We start from the raw sequence: 24,012 nt of genomic DNA on the forward strand, positions 1-24,012 counted from the left end.
AATAGAAAAACCCAGGTGGAAGAACCAAAATCTCTGGTTTCTGGAGCTCCAAAACTGGTGCAGCAGCTCCTCTCTAAGAGAAAAATGGCGTCTCCTCTCTCTCTTTCTATTAAATTTTCTTTTCTTTTTTTGTTTTTCCTCCCTTTCCTCTTTTGGCAAAAATTAGGAAATGATGAATTTATATGGTCCCAAAAAGCTGCCCTAAAAGTAAATAAGAGGCAAGGAGTGGATAGGAAATGAGGTGTAAAATTATCCAAGTTAGCAGCATTTTTCACGTTCTGGGCAGTCTGCTTAGGGTTCGGCTTAACCCTAAGCAGCTTCTTAGCAAATTTCAGCTTCTGGTCGCACTGTCTGCTTAAGGTTAAGCAGACCCTCAGCAAATCTCGACAGACTTAGAGTAAAATGGACTTTTCTGCTCATGCTTGACTTGTGCTGCACCTTAAGCACTGTCGCTTTACCCTAAGCATGATCTTAAGCAAAGTCTCAAGCAAATTTCAGCTCACTTGCTCTTTCAAGGTTTGATTTCTTCAACTTCCTCTATGCTTAAAGGACTCCAAATTTCTTCAAATCACTTCCTAATGCACTCTTTGATCTTCAATTTGCTACAAAATCCTATCAAAAATAACAAAATTACGAAAATCAAATATAAAGTATCTAAAATTAACAAATAAGATAAAAGAAAGCTAAAAACATAAAATACACTAAAATATGAGGGCAAAATGGATGCAAAACTACCCTAAATGCCTATATGAAATGAGTGTAACAAACGTGTGGGTCCAGTGGCCTACAGGCTAGCTTTACCACCAGAGCTTAACAAGATACATAATGTGTTTCATATATCCATGCTAAGAAGATACCGCTCAGATCCTTCACATGTCATCTCCATGGAAGAAATTGAAGTACAACTGGATTTGACATATGAAGAAGAACCCATACGGATCCTGGCTTGGGAAATGAAAGAGTTGAGGAATAAGCAGATTCCACTGTGAAAGTGCTTTGGAGACACCACAACACTGAGGAGGCAACTTGGGAAAGTGAAAAGACGATGAGGTAACAATTCCCTCAACTGTTTGCATCAGGTAAATTTCGAGGAAGAAATTTAAATTAGAGTGGAAGAGTTGTAACAACCCTCACTGTAGCAACTCCATACATTCTACTGTTCTGGTGACCAGTGTTGGTCTGGACAGCTAGAACGTCCGGAAAAAAAAAAATTTAAACTAAAGTGAGGAACCATAATTAACTCAAACATTAACAAGAAAAATTTTAGAAATAAAATACAACCAAGTTAAATGAGCTGGTGCCCTAGCGATGGGTAACCTAGTGGGAAGTTGTGGTTCTCGCAACTAGGAGCCCTAGACCTGGGAGAAAATTCATAAAATAATTTTGAGCACTCTAGAGAATGGTCATTGAGGGTTCTATGGCATTAGAATGCCAAGAAAAAGCTTAGAAAAATTTTTCAATCGGTACAAACAATTTTAGTCTGTTAAGACAAACAAAATGCATTTTGATCGTTTTGCCTTCAGAGGTGATTTTCAGCTGACTTGTCCAGTTAAGTAAATTGGAATTATGACATCATTATGTTGTCATTAAAAATCCTTCCACCCAATCAAACTTTGACACATGGCACTAACTTATTTAAAATGCCTTAATGGGCAGAAAAAAAGAAAAAAAAAATCAGTTGCCCTTCTCCTTCCTTCAATAAGCCGAAACACCTCTCCTAGCCCTAACCACCATTAAAGCTTATACAAGCTTTATAACCCACCAAAACTCACTTGAAACCTTAACCTAGCTTCACAAAAAATTAACCTAGCAACTTGAATATCCTCTAGGCAGCCAAAAGAGGAAGAAAAAAGGAAGTTTGTGAAGGGAGAAAATTCTGCTCCAAGTTGTAAGTGACCAAACTTTTGCTATTTTTAGTTTAATTCATGTTTAATGGCATGATATGTGTAGGAAATGTAAGAAAATGAAACAAATAAGTGTGTGTGTGCACCCTACAAATTTAGGTAACTAGGGTTAGTTAGGGTTGGTGATTTTGCTTAATAGCAAAGTGTTGATAAGCAGCCCTTGGTGCTAAATAAATGATTGAACTTAGTTGTGTAGGTGAAATGCAAAGATTAGGCATGTATGAACATGGAAAAATATGGACACTTAACAACATTAGGGTTTACTCATGTGATGGTTCATTAACCTTGTAATGGTCAATTAGTGACCATTTAAATGTGTATGATGAGGAAATGAAGTGAGTTGAGGCTTGTCATTTGAGTGTGGGTGAGCTGCCTTGGCTAACCTGCAGGACTGAGCATGAGTCCAGTAGGTTTGAGCAGTTATAAATGGAGTTGTAGAGGTTCAATTGGTGTAAAGCCAATTGGACATGAAACTAGACACATAATGGCACAACTTTGGTATAAAAACCCTGCCCAGAAAACCAAACTAAGTTGACCTAAAAATTATCCTAATCCGGGTGACTTGCATTCTACTTGGGGAAAATGACCAAATGAACAATGTTTATTCATTTAGTTATAACTCAGTACAGAAAGGTCCAATTGACTTAAAATTTTACCAGCAAAAAGCTGAGGCATAGCCCTACAACTTTCATGGAGAAAACAAACCCAAATTTTGACCATAACATGTCCAAAAACTGATCTGCAGAATTGATTCTACCCAAAAATTTTGGAAGAATTGCAATCCGTCCAGTTATGGTTTTTAGGCCATAACTTGAGCTAAAAAACTCCAAATAGAGTGATTCAAAAAAAGAAATTAACTAGGCACAATAAGGAGCAACTTTCATGTAGACAACTTTGCCAAATTCCTACTGTACAAATGACCAATGGAACAGTAAACATAATGCTTGAAATCTGAAAATTGTGAATAATTAACATTAAGTTTAGAAATGGTATTGACAACCAATACCAACAACTTTAGAATGCGAAATGTGGTATGTTGGGAGTATTAGAACCAATGTACCTATTGTTTATGCAAAAGTCAACATTTTAGTTGCCTAATGAAATAAATAGTAACACCTAAACTTAAATTTCAAGAATTGTACAATTTAAAAGTGTAACATGTCCTAGTACACCTAGCAAGATTAGTTTGGATAGGTTGGCGTGCCAATAGGGTTCAGTTAGCAGTATTGCACATGGCATTATGCCATTCTGTGATTTCATGGCTTTTAGTCATTCTGACATTGTGTTGATACTTGGCCTTGTGCCTAATTATATTACAGCTTATTAGCTATTCTGTTGCGCACCGAGAGATACATATGTGACCAATGGTGCGACGGCCCGAGGTACTTGATACCCAGTGCCAGTTTACCCGTTTATCCAGTCCAGTCATCTAGTATAGGTTACTTGGGCAACAAAAAAAAAAGTGAATAAATTTAATGAAATAATGAATTTAACAAGTACAAAATAAATAAGACCCTAAATAATTATTGAAAAATTGTATGTATAAGACATCAGAACATGCACTGCATATTTATTTCCTGTTAGTTCTTTTTATTTTATTATTGGCACCACTAAGCATTATTTCTTAGCGCGTTGCTTTTTGCCACGCGTAGGTTCTGGAGAGACCGATAGAGAGCCCGGTAGACCACAGAATGGGTGAGACCATCTGCAGCTCTGCATAGTGTCCATGTCACCTCACCATCATCAGTGCATTGGTAGGACACTAGGTTTTATTTTGATATTTTGTAATTAACTTTTATTTTCTCTTGTGTAATTAAGACTTATGTAATGTATTTTGGTATTAATGTAAATAGTGAAAATTGTGTTTATGAATGAAAAAGTGAATATTTATTTATGACTTACATATGAATATCATATGAAATGAATGAATGAGAAATGGAATTGTTGTTGAAAAATATTGAGATTTTATTAATAAATTGGAGTTTGGGAATAATTGAAAATATTGGAAGTGTTTTTCACAGGTTCCGAAGAACTGTTTTCTCCATTTTTAGCCGGTATTTTGTCGGATTTTCTATAAAATTTGCGGAACCTCAAATAAATTGATGTTTTCCATAAATGATTGAAATGAATTATACTTCATCAATTGCACTTCATAACTATGATAAAAAAATTAATAAAAAAATAAATTAGGAAGAATGAAAATGATTGAAATGAAATAGGGTGATTCCGATACACTGTGTGGCATATCTTACTCGGTTACATTGTAGACGGGTAAGGGGTGTCACAAGTCCAGTGCAGGTAGTGCCAAAAAAATTAGGAGTCACTGTGGTAGCAAATCAAGATAATGAACTTGTTCCAACAAGGATTCAGAGGGGATGGCAAATGTGCATAGACTACCTCAAGCTGAATTCAATAATAAGGAAGGACCACTTCCCACTGCCATTCATTGATCAAATGCTTGAGTGGTTAGCAGGTAAGTCTTATTTCTACTTTCTCGATGGCTTTTCTGGATATAATCAAATTGTGATTGCATCAGATGATCAAGAGAAGACTACCTTCACTTGCCCTTTTAAAACTTTTGCTTTTAGAAGGATGCCCTTTGGGTTTTGTAATGCACCTGCCACATTTCAGAGATGCATGATGAGCATATTTTCAGATTACATTGATAATTGCATTGAGGTGTTCATGGATGACTTTACTGTGTATGGTGATTCATTTGATGCAAGTTTACATCATTTGACTTCTTTTCTTGAGAAATGCATTGAGAAAAATCTTGTTTTAAATTATGAGAAGTGTCATTTTATAGTGGAACAGGGGGTTGTTTTGGATCATGTTGTCTCTAATAGGGGTATTGAGGTGGAAAAATCTAAAATTGATTTAATTGTGAACTTAACCTACCCCACAACTGTGAGGGAAGTATGCTTTTTTCTTGGTCATGCAGGTCTCTATCGCAGGTTCATTAAGGATTTCTCTAAGACAACATTGCCTTTGTCTAGACTCTTGCCAAAAGATGTTTCTTTTGAGTTCAGTGAAAAGTGCAAGGAGGCTTTTGACAAATTGAAATCTGCATTGACATCACCCCCTATTATCCAGGCTCCTGATTGAACAATACCATTTGAAATTATGTGTGATGCAAGTAATTATGCAGTGGGAGCAACGTGTTGGGAGCTCTTTCATGTGATTTATTATGCATCTAGAACACTCAATTCAGCTCAGCGCAATTATTCTACAACCAAAAAAGAGTTTTTAGCTATAGTTTTTGCTTTAGATAAATTTCGATCATATTTGATTGATTCTAAAATATTTATTTTCTCTGATCATGCAGCGTTGAAGTATCTCTTGGCAAAGAAGGAAGCAAAACCAAGATTGATTAGATGGATCCTTCTGCTGCAAGAATTTGATCTTCAAATCAAGGATAAGAAAAGAGCTGAGAACTTGGTAGCAGATCATTTAAGCAGGTTAGTGACACAAGAAAAACTAATTCCTTTGCAGGAATTTTTTCCTGATGAGCAGTTATTTAAATTGCAAGGTATGATCCCTTGGTATGCTGATTTGGTGAATTATTTGGTTACTAAGGTTGTGCCTTTTGATTTGAGTAGAACTAAGAAAGAGAAATTGAAAAGTGAAGCTAAGTATTATGTGTGGGATGACCAGTATTTGTGGAAATTTTGTTCAGATCAAATTATTAGGAGATGTGTTCCTAATAATGAGATTTAATCTATTCTTTCTTTTTGTCATGCCTATGCGTGTGGAGGTCATTTTGGACCTAAGAGAATAGGTAGAAAAATATTAGACTGTAGTTTTTACTAGCCCACTATATTTCGTTATTCATATTTGATTAGCAAAAATTGTGAACAATATCAAAGAACAGGAAGTTTAACTTGTAGGAATGAGATGATTCAGAATCCAATACTTGTTTGTGAGATTTTTTATGTGTGGGGTATTGATTTTATGGGTCCATTTCCTTCTTCTTTTAGCTTTGTTTATATATTACTTGTTGTTGATTATGTTTCGAAATGGGTGGAAGCCAAAGCCACCAGGACTAATGATTCTAAAACTGTTATAGGTTTTATTAAGTCAAACATTTTTAGCAGGTTTGGAGTTCCTAGAACTTTGATCAGTGACCGGGGCACACATTTTTGTAATAGAACTGTTGAGGCATTGTTGAGGAGATATAGTGTTTTCCATAGAGTATCTATAGCTTATCATCCTTAAACAAGTGGGCAAGCAGAGGTGTTTAACAGAGAGATCAAGTATATTTTGGAAAAAACAGTAAAGCTAAATAGAAAAGATTAGAGCTTTAGACTTGATGATGCTTGGTGGGCTTGCAGGACTGCTTATAAGACACCCATAGGTATGTCCCCCTACAGATTGGTATTTGGTAAGTTGTGTCATCTTCCTGTTGAGTTAGAACATAAGGCTTATTGGGTTGTTAGACATTGTAATTTGGATTTGGATACTACCGGTGTGGAAAGAAAATTACAATTGTAGGAATTAGAGGAAATTCGACTTGAGGTTTATGAGAACTCTAAGATCTATAAAGAAAAGACCAAAGCATTCCATGACAAACTAATTCTAAGGAAGCAGTTTGTGATTGGACAAAAAGTTTTATTGTATAATTCCATATTGAAGCTGATGCCTAGTAAGTTGCGTTCTCATTGGATTGAACCCTTTGTTGTTACTAATGTGTTTCCTTATGGTGTAGTTGAAATTTAAAGTTTAAGAACTAATAAGGTATTCAAGGTGAACGATCATAGACTCAAGCCATTTTATGAGGGGTTTTGGGAGCATACAGTAGAGTAGCTCAAATTGAGTAACCCAATTTATGTGGATTAAGGAGCTTTGCCATGTATAGCTAACGATGATAAACAAAAGCGCTTCTTGGGAGGCAACCCATGGGTGGCTTGTTAGCCCCAATCAGATTTGTTTTCTCCCCCTTATCTTATTTTATTTTTTAGGATTTATTTTTTTTTTCTTTTCTTTTGCATTTGGGCTTTACATTGGGGACAATGTAAGTTTTAAGTGTGGGGGAGGAGAAATTTGTTGCTGCAATTTTGAAAATAAAAATAAATAAATAAAAAATAAATCATTCTCATAAGCTTGATTCATGATTTTATATTAACTCCCGGAGAGAAATGCTTTGTCCTTGAAATGACTTTTCTATTTACGTTGAATTTTTGAAATTTTAGGCAAGGTAATAGTAACTTTAATGATGGATTTTCCCTCTTCTCCATACCATAGAGCAATTTTTTGTCATGTATAAATCATTTATGCTTGATTTAATGGTGAAATGATCAGTTATGTGTGCTTTAAACTAGTATCATGTATATTTCAGAACTTTGTTTAATCTATCAGGGCACTTTATAACATGTAGATGCATAAATTGGGGAAAATAAAAGGTTGAACTTGAAAATTGCTCTACTATTTTAAGTTAAGCAAAGTAATCAGGGGTCTTCATAAACCCCATATCGATTCTTAGCCCAAAAGCTAGCTAGGATATGAGCAAGGTACTTTTCTGAAGGTGACGGTTAAAATAAAGAAAAAAAAAGTAACTGTGACGAGAGAGAAGTACCAATTTAAAAAAAAAAAAAAAAAAAAAGCTCATTTCTATCTCCCCTAAGATTTGCAAAAAGCTATAATTATTGTGCCTTGATAAATTAACCTTGTGTTTTGGTGTGCATTGATTTAAAATTTTATGGAACTTTAATTGTGTGAGCTTAATTGATTTCAAGCCTTTTATTTTGTGTTGGAGAATTGTTGATATATTGGTATGGTGTTGATGGAATTTGTTGTGATGGTTATTACCTTACTTGCCTCTTCTTTTAAACTTTTAATCTTTTGTTAGAGAATGTTGTGATAGGATGAAGTTAAGTGAACTTCTAAGTGGAGTTGATTGAGAATTTCAGTCATGCTTGAGGACAAGCATGGAATAAGTGTGGAGAAATTTGATAAGTGCATAATTTATTAATTTTACTCCCATCACATTTAGTGTTTCTAGAGTATCTTTATGCCTAATTCAGTTGATTAAAGTATAATTATCTATTAGGCATATGTTTAGAGAGTTGTTGAAATAATTGTGTTAAATGGATAAATTTTTAGCATGTGCATTAATTTGACTCTTGCTATATTTTTCAAGGTTTTGGTGAAGTTCCAGAACATAGAAGTGTGGAAGGAAGCTTGAAAAGGTCAAAGGATTGACAACCGTTGTTGATACAAAGTACATGAGTCGTGTAAGCACAACCATGGACACGTGTAACATTCTGCCAGAAGAAATCCAGAGAACCGAGGAAGAAACAAAGTACACGGGCCGTGTAACTTGACCCGTGTAAATCCTGGAGACCCGTATAACCTTCTATGCCAATGCAAGATATACCCACTCAGCTCTAGTAAGTCACATGGCCCTGGGCTGTGTAGTGATACACGGGCCATGTATCTGTCGATAATCAGTTTCCTGATTTTGCTCCAGCTGCAGTTTTTGACAGAGAGAAAGACTCTTAAACCTAACGCTAGGCCATTTATTATATATAAAAGAGGTAGCAGCCAACACACAAAGATTAGACCTTCATTCTCCATTCACATTCTAGATTTCTTCAATTTTCTTCTTTAATTTTCTGTAAGCCATGAATATGAGTGGCTAAGTTTTTAATTTAGTTCAAGGGATTCAAGTTCTTTTGCGTAATTTGTGAGACCAGGTTCTTAATTTAATATATGTCTTTTGAATATCTATTATTTTATGATTTCATTGTCTTTGATCTATTGAATGATTTGCTAAAAAGGCCTATTAGTTAATTGTTTGATGTGATCAATTGCTAGTTCATCTTCATAATCCGTAATTATTGTATAAGATTGAACATGAGTAGCAATTAGGTTTTATTGATTATGATCCCAGTTTTCGATAATAACCTATGGAAATAATAGGGTGAATTAAATGATTTATGCTTAATAAATTATTGTTCAGCTTAACTACTTCCTATTCTTAAGGCAGTTATTAATTTGATGAAGATTGCTTAATTCCAATTCAGTTAATAATTAGAGTCAACAAGAGTGCTGGGCTCGAATTGATGAGTATAGGAAAGTTAAGGATTTTACCTCACTGTTTGGTAAATCTACGTTAAGTATTCAATAAGAGATAATTGTATTTCTTTTGTCTATGATCAAATCAATGCATTGGAATGCGAATTACCTTGGACTGAAGTTTCTTTAATTTGAGAATTTCATATTTAATTTTAGTTCTTAATTTCTGATTTTTGATTTCTTCTTTGGATTGTGAATCACCCCCCCCCCCAACCTTTGTTTTTTTTTTCTATTACACAAGTGCATGAAATTTAATAATTCAATCTCTAGGGTTCAACCTAGATTTACCACTTACTGCAGAAAATATTTCATAATTGGTAATTTCAGTTAATTTAATTTTTGGTAAATTCGACAGCCATCATGGATTGTCATTTCATCAGACAAAAGATTGAATCTGGGTGTATTGCCACTAGCTTTGTTAGCTCAAATGACCAATTAGTAGATATCCTGACAAAGTCTCTCAGAGGCTCTCGGATTGAATATATTTGTTATAAGCTTGGAGCATATGATTTGTACGCTCCAGCTTGAGGGGGAGTGTTAAGATATGTACCATAAATAGCTAAGATATGTGTATCTGTAGTGATTGTGTAACAGCCCAATCCTTCTCCAGTTAGTATTGTCCGCTTTGGCCCATGGGCCTCACGGATTTGTCCCTTGGGAGGTTTCATTCCCAAAAGCGCGCTGACCAGGTGAGGAAGACTCCCACATATATGGCCCAAATCTTTTCTTCCCATTTCCGATGTGGGACACGAAGCTCACTCCATTGCGTAGCTGGTTGAACAAGCACGTCCCAACCCCATCCCTGGGTCGTGACAAGCCCACCAGCTTCCGCCTGGTGCGTCCTCGCACCACACACCGTACTAGAGGGAGTCCAGCTCTGATACCAAATTGTAACAGCCCAATCCTTCTCCAGTTAGTATTGTCCGCTTTGGCCCATGGGCCTCACGGATTTGTCCCTTGGGAGGTTTCATTCCCAAAAGCGCGCTGACCAGGTGAGGAAGACTCCCACATATATGGCCCAAATCTTTTCTTCCCATTTCCGATGTGGGACACGAAGCTCACTCCATTGCGTAGCTGGTTGAACAAGCACGTCCCAACCCCATCCCTGGGTCGTGACAGATTGTGTGAATATGTTTAGGTGCTAAAATTGTGGCTACAATTATGTATTTAATTATGATTGTATTTCCCATTTAGTTGTCCTGTACATATTATAAATTGACACCATTGGCTTGAGGGAATAATCAAGCTCTTCAATCATTCTCAATATTCTTCTTCTGTTCTATTTTTCACATTCTCAATATTCTTTTTCTATTCTTTTTTTCACAAATTCATTTAAAACTAATGTAAAAAGGTAAGGGCTTACAGCTGAACTTTAGTGTAATCCAACTGAGATAGGAAAATCTCTTGTATCCCCTCCTATGATGCGCACTATAGTAGTTGCTCCTTCATACATGTCTTTCAACACTTGTATGTACCTAATAGATACTCTCTTTTATTCTAGCACTCTCCATAAGACATCTCTTGAAACACTATCATAAGCCTTCTCCAAATCGATAAAAATCATATGTAGATCTTTCTTCACATCTCTTTATTTTTTCATCAAGCTTCTAATGAGAAAGATCACTTCCATAGTTGAACGACCGGGCATGAAGCCAAATTGATTGGGAAAGATAGAAGTGTCATGACGTAGTCGATGTTCTATAACTCTCTCCCACAACTCCATAGTATGACTTTCAGATGCTCTTACATGGAAATATTTCAATCAGATGCATCCTTTAATTTTTCATATTATACTCCTTAATAATGAAAGAATAAACTAAAATAAATTTAAAAAATTATAAAATGATAGTGCAGTCTTATATTTGTCACACCCTGCTTCTAGAAAGGAAGAATAAAAATTATCATTGATGTTCCCTCTTGCCGCTGCTGCCCTTTAGCCATTTCCAGCGTTCATGAAGTTAAAACCACCCCCTAGCAGCTTCCTTCTGTCATCTATAAATCAAGAAATGTCCTTTACACTTTGATTTCATCAGGTATTGAAGGAAGACTGACAAAAATCCAGCTTTGTGTTGTTTCAAGAACATGATGGCAGCCCAAAAGTTCCTTAATTTCTGAAGTTTTGATGTTTAATTTCACAATGGATGCTAGGTAAGTGATTTCTACCATGGTGTTATTCACTGAGTTTATACTCACCCAATTATTTTAATATTTCAGAGCTTTTGGTGTTTCTTGTACTAGTAGTCCTTTGTCTTTAGTAGCTTTCAGGTTTAATGAAGGTTTGGCCAACATGCTTCATTTGAAATTTGAGATCCTTTTCGGGACTGTCTTATATGTGTATGTTTAGGTTGCCTGATTATTGGGCTGTAGACATATTCTTTTTAATCCTGATGTTTTGTTTGAGTATCATTCTTTTTTGTTTTGGTAAGCAATAAATTTTATTAAAAGTATGAGTTCAAAAAGGAACCTAGCATACCAATGGAGAAGGTATGCTGAAGAGAAAAAGAGTAGAGAAAAGACACAAAACAAGAAAACCAAGGCCTACCTAATACAGCCTGCAAACCAAACAACATAGGCTACTGATGACAATGAGAAGGGAACTTGCTTATTGCCTAAAGACCTAAAAGGTTGATAGAAAATTGAAGAATAAATATATTGTCAAGACAAAATTCATCTAACCAAATAAACCAATGTCAAGACATTGCCCAAGATTTGTAGCATAGATCAAAACGGGCAGCAGCAGAGCATGAGATGGATAACAGAAGCAACAGACCATAACCTAGAAGAATCATTTGTCTCACCTCCTCCTATGCACCAAAATGGAAGCCCATCGCATTTGGATTATTACCCTACAAAAGTACTACTAAATGCTATCGAGCAAATAGCTTGAGAAGATCAATATGCTTATCAGAGGCAAATTTCTCCCTGTCAGGGTTTTTTACCAAAAAGGTATAATCAAAAATAAAATTTTATCAAAAAATATGAGTTTGAAATTAATTATCAAAAAGGGGTGAATTATGTTGAGTTGGCGAGCTGAGTGTGAGACGCTAATTATAATAGCGTTTTTAAGGTCCGGACGCTATTTATAATAGCATCCGCATCAAAAATTTTCAACGAAAGTTGGACGCTATTCAAAATAGCGTCCAACTTTCCTTTAAATAATAAAAAATTACTTAAAAAAAATTTAAAGGTTGGAAGCTACTTATAGTAGCGTCCAACTTTTTTTTTAATTTTTAATTATTTATTTTATATTTTAAACAAAATATAAATATTATTTTAATAAATAAAATTATAATATTTAAATATTATATATTATAATATTTTTATTATAAATATTATTTTTTAATTTAAAATTAAAATAAAATTTAATAAAATAAAAAAATTAAAATTTTAAAAGAAGCGTCGAATTTTTCTTAAATTTTTTTAATTTTAATTTTTTATTTCATTAAATTTTATTTTAATTTTAAATTAAACAAATAATATTTATAATAAAAATTTAAAATATATAATATTAAATATTATAATTTTATTTATTAAAATAATATTTTTAATTTATTTAAAATATAAAATAAATAATTAAAAATTTAAAGAAATGTTGGACGCTGCTTACAGTAGCTCCAACTTTTCTTAAATTTTTTTAATTATTTATTTTTAATTTTAATTTTTTATTTTATTAAATTATATTTTAATTTTAAATTAAAAAATAATATTTGTAATAAAAATATTATAATATATAATATGAAATATTATAATTTTATTTATTAAAATAATATTTATATTTTATTTAAAATATAAAATAAATAATTAAAAAAAAAAGATTGGACGCTACTATAAGTAGCATTCAACCTTTAAATTTTTTTTAAAGTAATTTTTTATTATTTAAAGAAAAGTTGGACGCTATTTTGAATAGCATCTAGTTTTCGTTGAAAATTTTTTATGCGGACGCTATTATAAATAGCGTCCGGACCTTAAAAACGCTATTATAGTTAGCGTCTCGCACTCAGCTGGCCAACTCAGCATAATTCACCCATTTTTGGTAATTAATTTCAAACTCACCATTTTTTGTAAAATTTTATTTTTGATTACACATTTTTTGTAAAAAACCCCCCAGTCAGACTAGAGCTTGTACCTCATGCGATTCTTTAATAGTCTAGACGTTTCAACTTTCTTTTGATGTTGGAGAGTGGACCTAAAAGATTGAGGCTCCCATTGTCCAGATTCACGAATGCTAGCTGATTATCTTCTTCATTTTCTAGTGGACTTTTGTAATGGGCCCCTACTACAGCTACTTGTGTTTCTTCGACCAACTCTACAGTTGGAAGTAAAACACTAGGGTCTGGTCTCCTTTCAAAATTGTCTAAATTTAATGGGGCAATATTGGGAATAAGTCCAAATAATTGCTATCACCGATATAGATAAACATAGCATCCCCCCAAGCCAATTGCCGCTTAGCTGTCCCTACTCTGTTCCATGGCCACGCAGCGTATCCTCACAAGCACTAAGGTTATGTTGGATAAAACATAATTAAAGTTGTAATGTAATTATGTTTATATTATATATTTGATTATATTATTTAGTAATACAAAAAATTTTTATGTAATAAAATGATAATTATATAATGTAATCAATTATGCTCAAAGTAACGTAACGATCATTATATATAAAAATGAATGTAATCATGACTACTTGTTTTGATTTTTTTTTTTATTTAAAAGAAGTTACAGGTGGCTTGCATGTCACAGAGGTGGGCATCACTTCACAACAATCTTTAATTAGAGTTATGTGAAATTTGGCTTCTCCCGCATCCTCAGCAACCTTTTTGTGAACAAAATCAAGTGAAGATATAGAAACTAGAATTCATCCAGTAACCAGACATGTTTTCTTGGAAGCACATTCATCATTGGATATGAAGTCTTCAAAAAAATAACTTAGTCAAATAAAGAAGTGAGGACACCACTAATAAAGGACTACCATGGCATCTTACCCACACATATTGATTAGGAGTAAATTTCTCTTGCCAAGGAATTAAGGATGAGAACCATTGTAGCAACCAGCCAATTGAATATCCAAAATTATATGAGCAATATTTTAGAGGAAACTCCATTAGTTATCTGTCTCTATAAGTTAGATACAGTTATAATAATATTTACTTTCATGTTATGGATGACTATAGATGAATTCCTATGCATTACTATGATCATGTATACAATTATAAATATTTGTTATAGGTGTCATTAATTATTCAATTCTAACTTTATAGTCAAATATTCATTCCCATTCACTTTTTTTTTTATGGCAATTAGAAGACCTAACAATTTGTTATTATTATATTATAAATGCATTTTAAGAATTAAGAAACAAAAAAGTTTGAAAATAAAGTCGGGTGTTGAAAAACAAGCACCCAAAAGATAATAATAATAATTATAATAATAAATGTATTAAGGGGACATTGACTTTGCTAGAAATGCCTTTAACCCATTATAATATATTAAATAGATTTTGAAATTATCTGCATTAAACAATATCGCAATATAAATTTCAAGATATTAATACGGTGAAAATGAAAATTTTATAATAATAGTGCATTAAATTATAAAATACATTTTTAAAATTATTTTTTAAAATTTATAAATAATATTCTTTCACGCATTAATCTACTTATGCAAGCTAATATTATTTTAAATTATGAAAAAAAATAACTGACTTTGAACAAATTTAATTCAGCGAGTTAACTTGTATTTATCATTAAATTATTTTAATTTTTAAACATCTTCACCATTTAAAACTTATTATTATATTTTTTTATGGGTAAACTACAATTTAGTCCATGAGTTTTGATAAAATCCATAACTTAGTCCTTGTATTTTTAAAACCGAGCAATTTAATTCCTGAGATTTGACAAAACCTACAACTTAGTCCCTACTATTAGAATTTTGTTAAGTTACTGTTAATTTTAGCAAAAATAACTAAAATACCCTTTTCTTTATTTTTAATCTAAAAACAATTTAGTCTTTAAAGTTTTATTTTCTTAATAATTTAGTCCTTGATATTTTGTTTCATTAACAATTTAGTCATTGCATTTTTGAAATTGAGTCTATTAAATTAAAAAAATTTAAATTTAAATTAATAAAATATAGATTAATTACTTTAAGGTCCTTAAAAATTTTGGTTAATTACAAAATATCCATATATGTTACAAATTGATCTTTAAATATTATAACTATTTATAAATAAGCCTTATGTCATTATTATTTTAATAATATATAAATAATTATATGCGTGTGTGTATATATCAATTTATGATATTTTCATATATTATATTATATTATATTGTTATATATATAAAAAAAAAGTATGAATATGAATGCAAATCGTTATTAAAATAAAACTTCAAGAGCTAAATTATTTTCATACTAAAAATAAAGTTAAAATTATTTTGGTATCTTTGCTAAATTCATTGGGGAATTAATTGTAATTCTAATGATAGAGATTAAATTGTAGGTTTATTAAAATATCAAGAACTAAATTGTATGATTTTAAAACTACTGAGACTAATTTATAGGTTAACTAAATTTTAGGGACTAAATTGCCAATAAAATAAAATCTTAGGGACTAAATTGTTTTCATATTGAAATAGAGTTAAGGGCATTTTAGTCTTTTTCTTAGAATCAACGGTAATTAACAAAATTTCTAACAGTAGGGATTAAGTTGTAAGCTTTATCAAATTTTGATAACTAAATTGCTTGGTATTAAAAACAAAGGAACTAAGTTACAGGTTTTGTCAAATTTCAGAGGCTAAATTATAATTTACTCTTTTTTAAAATTACATTTAAGCTTAAATTCAATTAATATTAAATGTTAATAAAATAATACAGAAATGATAAAAAGTAATAGTAATTCTTAAATTAATAAATATTTTACTTATATAATTAATTAAAACAAATTACAATTAATATTTTAATTTAAATAATTAAATATAATATTTATAATCCTATAATAATATTATATCATATATAAAAATTAATAGAAAATTATATATTAAAAATTAAGGATAAATAATACTTTATTTTGAGATTTGAGAAAACCTGTAATTTAGTTCTTATATTCTCAAAACAAATAAAATTAGTTCCTAAAGTTTTGTAAAACTTATAATTTAGTCATTCCGTTTAATTTTTCATCCAATTTGCTATTAATTATAGCGAAAATAACTAAAATACCTTTAACTCTATATGTTTTCTAACTTAAACAATTTAGTTCTTGAGGTTTTGTATTATAACCAAAATAGTGTAAATCAAGAGACTATTTTATTTATAAAGTTTAAATTAAAGGATTATAATACAAAACCTTAGGGACTTAATCATTTTAGTTAGAAAATATAGATTAAAGAGTTTTGGTCATTTTTACTCTAATTAATGGTTAATTAGATGGAAAATTATATAGAGAGACTAAATTGTCGGTTTTGCCAAATTTTTGAAACAAAAATGTTTAGCTTTAAAAATACGAGAACTAAGTTATAGAGTTTGCCAAATTTCAAAGGCCTTCACTTAAAAATTTATTTACAAGTCTATATAACAAGTACAATAACATGTGATGCACATTAAAGACAAAATTGACAAAACTAATAATAATAAAAGGAGCATAACATTGATTTTCCTAATTAACATCTCTCAATCGAGGCCCCTGATAGTTTCCCTTGCAATTCAGAAAATTTAAACCTACAATCAAATTTAAAAAAAAAAAAAAAGTTAATCCTACAATACAAATAATAAACAATAAATTAAGTGTCAACTGAGCAAAAAGAGCGATTAAAGGAAAAAGAAATCTATTAAAAAATAAATAAAATAAATTTTTAACAGAAACATAATTTTAATTTGTATGTAAAAAGCAATTTCTCAAAAGAAAATTGAAAAAAAAAAAGAATTAATAATTTAATATGCGAGTCATGTGTACACACAATAATTTTTTTAATTGAATAACCATAAAGAAAAATAATTATTGTGTATTTTACTGACTCAATTTTTCGATTTTTATCTCTTGTCAAAATTTGCTATGAAATCTCAATAACCAAACATACGATGTAATGAAATATGACCAAAGGACAGAATTATAAAGAATATAATTACCCATATTTGTCAACAACGGTGAATAAATGCAAATATCTACAAATTAAAATGTATAAAGAATGATGAATTCATACTTTAGCTACTTTTAAAAAAACAAGAAAGAAAAAGGCCATTTAAAAGTACCTCTGCAATAGTTATTCCTGGGAGACCCAAATCGTCAAAAGGCTTATCGCACCACATTAATTCTTCTACATCTTCATCCTCATAATATACTAGACGAAGTCCACAATTCTTCACCTCTAAATGGTCAGAAAAAAAAGACGCCTTAAGTTGATTACATCCTTCCAACTGATCTAGACAAGTTATGGAGCTAAGAGGCATTAAGCTAACCCAAAGTTGATCAGTAGTGATGCATAAATCTTGAGCGATTTCCATCGTAAAGCGACCTAGATACAAACTTTGTTCCGACGGCAAATTGTATGCATGCAAGTCACACACAACAGTACAAGTATCCACTGAAGGCAGCTGATCATGATGGAATCTAAAAACTCCAGATAAACAGAATCCTGCCCTTCTGTAATTCAACCAATAAGGAGGTAGCTGCACTTCTAATGAAGACCCCGAGCCTTGATTGTTGAACCACACAGGAACTTCACTTGAGGCTAAACACAATGATACAAGGGTGTTTGCACTAAAGAGTCCCTGAGCCAAATTTATTACTTAACAATTAACATGTGTAGCTTTGCAGCAATATTCTAAGGGAAAATAAAACTTTTTTGGTGGATGCATGTGTAATTGGATAGTTATTTAGTAGTTGAGTTGGTCATGGAATGCACAAATTCTAAAGTTCTTTGGCAAGAAGTCAGAATGCACATAATGAAATTTGCTATAGGCCACAAAGATAACATAAAAAAGGAATAAATAAATGATACAATATCATATGACACCAAAATATATAATATCTTAAGAAAAAAAGTAAGATAGTGTATATATATATATATATATATATATATATATATATATATATATATATACACACACACACTGAAAAATGTGACTTTTTTTTTTTTGAAAAATCTAGGGCCCCCCAAGATGTGTGTGTGTGTGTGTGTGAGAGAGGGAGAGAGAGAGAGAGAGAGAGAGAGAATGAGAGAATGACCAGAGAGAGAGAGTTATGCACCAACAAGAAATGCAGGTAACTCATTAGCCTTGCAAGTGGCCTAAGATTTTGGCCTTGAATCTCAATCAACCTTACCCATTTTATAAGAGTGAACGATGAAGTTCTTGAAGTGCTTGCTTCAAATGGATTTGGAATACTTTCCTGTGTAGTTAGACATTCCGCACTAAGTTGTAAAATGGTTGATGAAAGATCACGCAAGGACTGAAGCTTCTTGCAATCAACGAAGTGAAGGTTTTCAAGTTTAAAATTTCTACTTATGCTTGTAGTTAGTGAAGTTTCCAAGCAAGAGCAACCCTCCATACTAAGAACTTTGAGACCCGAAGGAAGATTATTTGGAAATGATCGAATCCTCTTACAATTGCTAAAAAGAACAACTAAGAGTTTAGAGAGTTGACTAATGCTTTCAGGCATGCTTACAAAATCATTTCCTCTTAGATCTAGATATTCTAAAAATGGGAAACAACTTAGATCATAAGGAATCATTGCATCCGTAAGACCGCAATGACTTAGATTAAGTCTCCTAAGAATACAAAAGCCTCTTAAAGAAGGCAACTCAAAGGACATGGCAGGTGTAGGTTTCTTAGGCATTGGCCACCAAGGGCAAAGACAATCCCATGGCTGAGCTAATGGCAATGATGTTGAACCGATTCCTGCTATTTCAAACACATCCACAGATGTCATATCCACTATGTTATCAGGAATTTCTTCAAGATTTGAGCAGCCACTCAATATAAAAACTTTAAGAGACTTCAAATTACACAGGCTACTTGGAAGAGCTGTAAGGCTTTTGCAATTCCTCATGTTCAGTAAAACAAGCCTTTCTAGAAGTCCAATAGAATGGTGTACTTCAAGTAATCCTGTACAACATTCAAGTATCAACTCTTCAAGGTATGGGATCTCTCTAAAGTCAGGTGTCTTGATTAAATTTTTGGAGTAACTAAGATCAATTATCTTCAACAACTTTAAAGGCTGTAAAAGATATTGAAAGGAAATCAGAAAGAAACCGTAAAACCAGAGTAATAAACAGATATAAGGAGTTAATCATACATACTCTTACTCCCTTCCATAGTTGTTCAATTCTGCTATAAGACAAATGGGGCTCAACAAGTTGATCTGGTTGAAAAGTTTGTGGCAAAGATTTGAAAGGATACCCACGCCATTCCAAGTACCTTAATTCATTGGAAAGATATTCAATGTCTTTGCAGAGCCTTAAATTGCGAAGTATGAGCAATCTGAGAGCTTTCATCTTCAAGAAGGCTTTAGAACTCATGTTTCTGTCTCCTTGATCAAACATATAATCCAGGACTACACCTTCAATTAGATTTGTTCCCTAAAAAATCAAAGGCAACAATTAATGGTGAAAACAACTGAAAGACTTATAACATTTATAATGGAAGTTTATCAAATCAAATATAATTCTTAATATTGAGTAATACTAACCGTATCATTCATTAAGATGTGACAGACATCCTTATAAAGCCATAGTCTACTACGTCGTCCAGGCTCTTCTCGACATTCTCGATGAACAATTTCTTGACCCATTTCTTCTAGCAAATCATGCATCCACACACGGTTGTCTGAAATAGTTATGAGAGATTTATCGATAAGCTCCCTTATACCAATATCTGGGTATAATCCACCACTTTCCAGTACTTTCATCACATAACGTTTCATTTTTCCTTTGAAAAAGCATGCGATGTCAAGAAATATTTTTTTTTTTGTATTTCCTCCAATCCATCAAAACTTATTTCAAGCTTACTTAGAATTTTTTCATTGGGAATTTCTTTCAACCTCTTCAATGCACTGTTCCATTCTTTCAAAGATCTAGCATACAAGGAGGAACCCAAAACATTAAGCGCTAATGGGAGGCCACCTGCATAGTTTACAGCTTTGTTGGATAGCTCCATGTAATCTTGTGGTGGACAATCTTTCTTAAAGGTTTTCAAGCAAAAGAGTTGAAGGGCTTCATGATGATTTAACTCCTCAACCCTATATATTTGATCTACTTCATGTTGGATCAACAAATGTTCATCCCTAGTCGTTATTATGATTCTACTTCCAACTCCAAACCAGTTTTCATCTTTTTTTCCAACTAATAATTCTAATTGCTCTAACTCATCAACATCATCAAGAATGACCAAAACCTTCTTCCGAGATAGCCCATTTTTTATGTGATAAACTCCATTGTATCCATCGTACACATCTATGTCTCTTTCCATCAATGTTGCACATAAAAGTCGTCTTTGTAAAGTGAACAAACCATATTTTCTTGAAGTTTCTCTAACATTCGCAAGAAAAGCACTACCCTCAAATTGGCATTGCATTTCCTTGTTGGTGACACTAGCAATAGTTGTTTTTCCAATGCCACCCATCCCACAAATACCTACCGTTTTGACATTATTTAGCTCCTTTATATTGATACACAATCTCATTTTCTCTAATCGTGAATCCATTCCAACAAAATCCTTGGCTATGCTATGACTAAATCTTCCCAATTTGTTAAGTACATCTGTAGTGATATCCTGAATAAACTCTGACTCCTCCCTACAATATAAGAATTTCCTATTATCATTAATAACACAATATTTTAAATATAGAAATAACATTAAAAATATCAAGTGTTCAATTTTATTCACATCGCGCACACAAAAATTCTATAATATGCAAAGAGTATATTATAGAGAGAAAGAAATAATAAATTCCTACGCAAATTGAGATATCAATCATAGGAAACATATAATAAGCGTTTCATTGTACTCATATTCAATAATAGGAAACGTAGTCTTTCCAATACATTTTAAATTTCTAGTCATGAGTTCTTCCGGTGGCACTTCTTCCTCAAATGATATTAAGGCTTTTTAGAGACTTTTTATAAAATGTTCCTAAACACAAAATAATTAGAGATAATGTAATGGTCCGGCCCACTAGTGATATTGTCCGCTCTGGGCTGAAACCCTCACGGTTTTAAAACGCGTCAATAGGGGTTAGGAACTATCAACTTATGAACCCAGCATCTCTCCCGTCTTTTGCCGATGTGGGATTTGCCTAGGGTGTTACAATCCACCCCCCTTATGGGACTCAGTGTCCTCGCTGAGGTTTGCCCCACCATCGTTCAAGGTTGCACGCGGGCGACTCGATACCACAAATGTAATGGCGGCCCACTAGTGATATTGTCCGTTACGGGTGAAGCCCTCACTGTTTTTAAATGCGTCAATATGTGTTACAATCCATCTACTTATATACCCAGCATCTCTCCTGTGTTTTATATATTTGTGATTTGACTAGGTTGTTACAATCCACCCCCCTTATGGGACTCAGCGTCCTCGCTGAGGTTTGCCCCACCATCGTTCAAGGTTGCACGCGGAGCAGCTCTGATACCACAAATGTAATGGTCCGGCCCACTAGTGATATTGTCCGCTCTGGGCTGAAGCCCTCACGGTTTTAAAACGCGTCAATAGGGGTTAGGAACTATCAACTTATGAACCCAGCATCTCTCCCGTCTTTTGCCGATGTGGGATTTGCCTAGGGTGTTACAATCCACCCCCCTTATGGGACTCAGCGTCCTCGCTGAGGTTTGCCCCACCATCGTTCAAGGTTGCACGCGGAGCAGCTCTGATACCACAAATGTAATGGCCCGGCCCACTAGTGATATTGTCCGCTCTGGGCTGAAGCCCTCACAGTTTTAAAACGCGTCAATAAGGGTTACAAACCATCAACTTATATACCCAGCATCTCTCCCGTGTTTTGTCGATGTGGGATTTGCCTAGGGTGTTACAGATAATTTCAGACGTAACTAATTAAAGTTTTGAGAAACACAATAAAATTGTCTCTTAATAATATTTTCATCTCAAAATATTTGGTGGGAGAGGGAAAAGGAAGTGAGAAATTCTCTCCATTTGAAGGGATGATTTTAACAAAACGTTCAAAAAAATTATCATTTACAGACTTTTTTTTTTCATATGCAGCTAATTGTTTCATCTCTAATTTCTAATTTTTTTAGTGTAATTTATTTTATAAAATTAATAATCTTTTATAAATTAATATTAATATAAAAATATTAAATTAAATATTAATATATTAATTTAATATTACCTTAATAAATATATTCTTTTATAAATTAATTTTTGTATAAATGCTTATATATTAGAAATATATCATTTTAATATTTAATTAACTTGTCTAATTTACTCTTAAATTTGAATTAATATTATTTAATTTTTAGTGGACAATCATTTCCCATAATTGACTATAAAAAAATATCGATAATAAATTTATACCTTTCATAATAATAGTTTAGAGTTATCTTTAGAGAAACAAATATTGCTATTGCGTTTACAATGTCATGCTATAAAAACATTTCATGCTATAAAACAAAAACATTCAATGAATATATTGACTTAAAATTAAAAACTTGTTCAATTTACTTTAAATTAAATTTTTTCAAAACAATAATGAAAAACAAATTCAATTCAAACTATAGATTAAAAATCTAATATTATGAAATATATATATAACATGAGTATGAAGAAATTTTGATAAGGGAAATATTCCAACAATAATAATTAGATTATGAGAAAAAAAAATCATTTTAAATTGACTAAAAGAATGATGAGAGATTTATACTAGACTTTCCTTTGATGATGTTGTCAAATAATTTAAATTTCGAAGAATAGAAATTGATGGTTGTAGAATTAATAAAGAAAAAAAAAAGATTAAGAGGCGATGATGGTTTGAATTTTTTTGTTTTTTTTTTTTACAAGAGGGTTTGTATTTCACTGTTTACATATAATTATTTTAATACAATAATAAAAGAAATTGATTTTTTTTAAATAAAATTAGTAATGAATCCATAAAAGTTTTCAAAATAATTGAGTGATTCAGTGCCCCATTAAAATTTGATAAGAGTAATAAAAAAATTAATTTTTTAAAAAACTACTACTATACCCTAAAAAATTTTAAAATTTCAGCAGCCAATGCCCCCTGGCCTCTAGATATATCCATCTCAGGACCTAGTATCATAAATTTTCTGGTTAAATTGGGAAAAACTGAAAAGCATGAGTTTAGTGAGGGACATATAGGAAAATGCTAATTAAATTAAAATAACTAAAAGAAATGGGATATATTCTGATCTGTCTTGTAAATTCCATCTAGAAAGATTGGCCACTTGAGTCATAGCAAGTCTCCACCGTTGCACCCTCTCGTTGTTCTGCTGATAATGTTCAGAGTCATTTTCAAAACTCCCATTCCGTTTTCGAACTTCTGATGGATTCACATCATAGAAAATGGGCAAAACTATTTGGTTGCCAGAGTTCTTGTATTCTAAAATTTTTACGAGTTCATCCAAACACTATGTTGAAGAAGCGTAATTTTTTGAAAAGATGACAAGAGAAATTTTGGAGCTTTCAATTGATTTGAGGAGTTCTTGAGAAATAGTTTCCCCTTTCTCAAGTTCTCGATCATCCTTGAATATTATGATTCCTTTTTGACGAAACTCTTTGCACAAATGACTGATAAAATTCTTACGGGTATCTTCACCCCTAAAGCTAAGAAAAACATCATATTTCCATTGTTGAGAAGAAGAAGAAGAAGAAGAAGAAGAGTTTTCTTTCATGGCCTTAAGAGCCATGAAAAGCCTTTTAATAGTTTAAATGGGAAGCTTGATGGGTCATTTGTTACGTCTTTCTTCTATAAGCATAGCTTGGTATTTATAGAAGTTATTTTCCATTGTACAGTGCACTCTCCTAAAACCTAATTAAAATTATATTTTGTTGTGACAAATTGGAAAAGCTTTCTT

General features: G+C 32.2%; 1 protein-coding gene and 1 pseudogene across 1 annotated transcript; both read right to left on the minus strand.

The window, feature by feature from the left end:
* Window positions 1-17,107: 17,107 nt before the first annotated feature.
* LOC131171204 (disease resistance-like protein DSC1) lies at window positions 17,108-19,019 on the minus strand. The gene is made up of 3 exons (XM_058130673.1): window positions 18,294-19,019; window positions 17,222-17,740; window positions 17,108-17,134 (listed from the first exon to the last, which is right to left on the minus strand). Exons 1-3 carry the CDS (start codon window positions 19,017-19,019, stop codon window positions 17,108-17,110), a joined length of 1,272 nt encoding a protein of 423 aa, XP_057986656.1.
* Window positions 18,219-23,865, minus strand: LOC131171254 (TMV resistance protein N-like; annotated as a pseudogene).
* Window positions 23,866-24,012: the final 147 nt, after the last annotated feature.

This window comes from Hevea brasiliensis, chromosome 12 (assembly GCF_030052815.1).
Source record: "Hevea brasiliensis isolate MT/VB/25A 57/8 chromosome 12, ASM3005281v1, whole genome shotgun sequence".
Taxonomy (NCBI): Eukaryota; Viridiplantae; Streptophyta; class Magnoliopsida; order Malpighiales; family Euphorbiaceae; genus Hevea; species Hevea brasiliensis.

Excerpts from the sequence above, each read along its gene's own strand:
- LOC131171204 (XM_058130673.1), bottom strand. The coding sequence starts at position 19,019 with ATGAGGAATTGCAAAAGCCTTACAGCTCTTCCAAGTAGCCTGTGTAAT. Across the intron at positions 17,741-18,293 it reads CGTTCACTCTTATAAAATGG|GGACTCTTTAGTGCAAACAC; the intron begins GTAAGGTTGATT and ends AATTTGGCTCAG. Across the intron at positions 17,135-17,221 it reads CAGGAATAACTATTGCAGAG|ATATTTGCATTTATTCACCG; the intron begins GTACTTTTAAAT and ends TTTAATTTGTAG.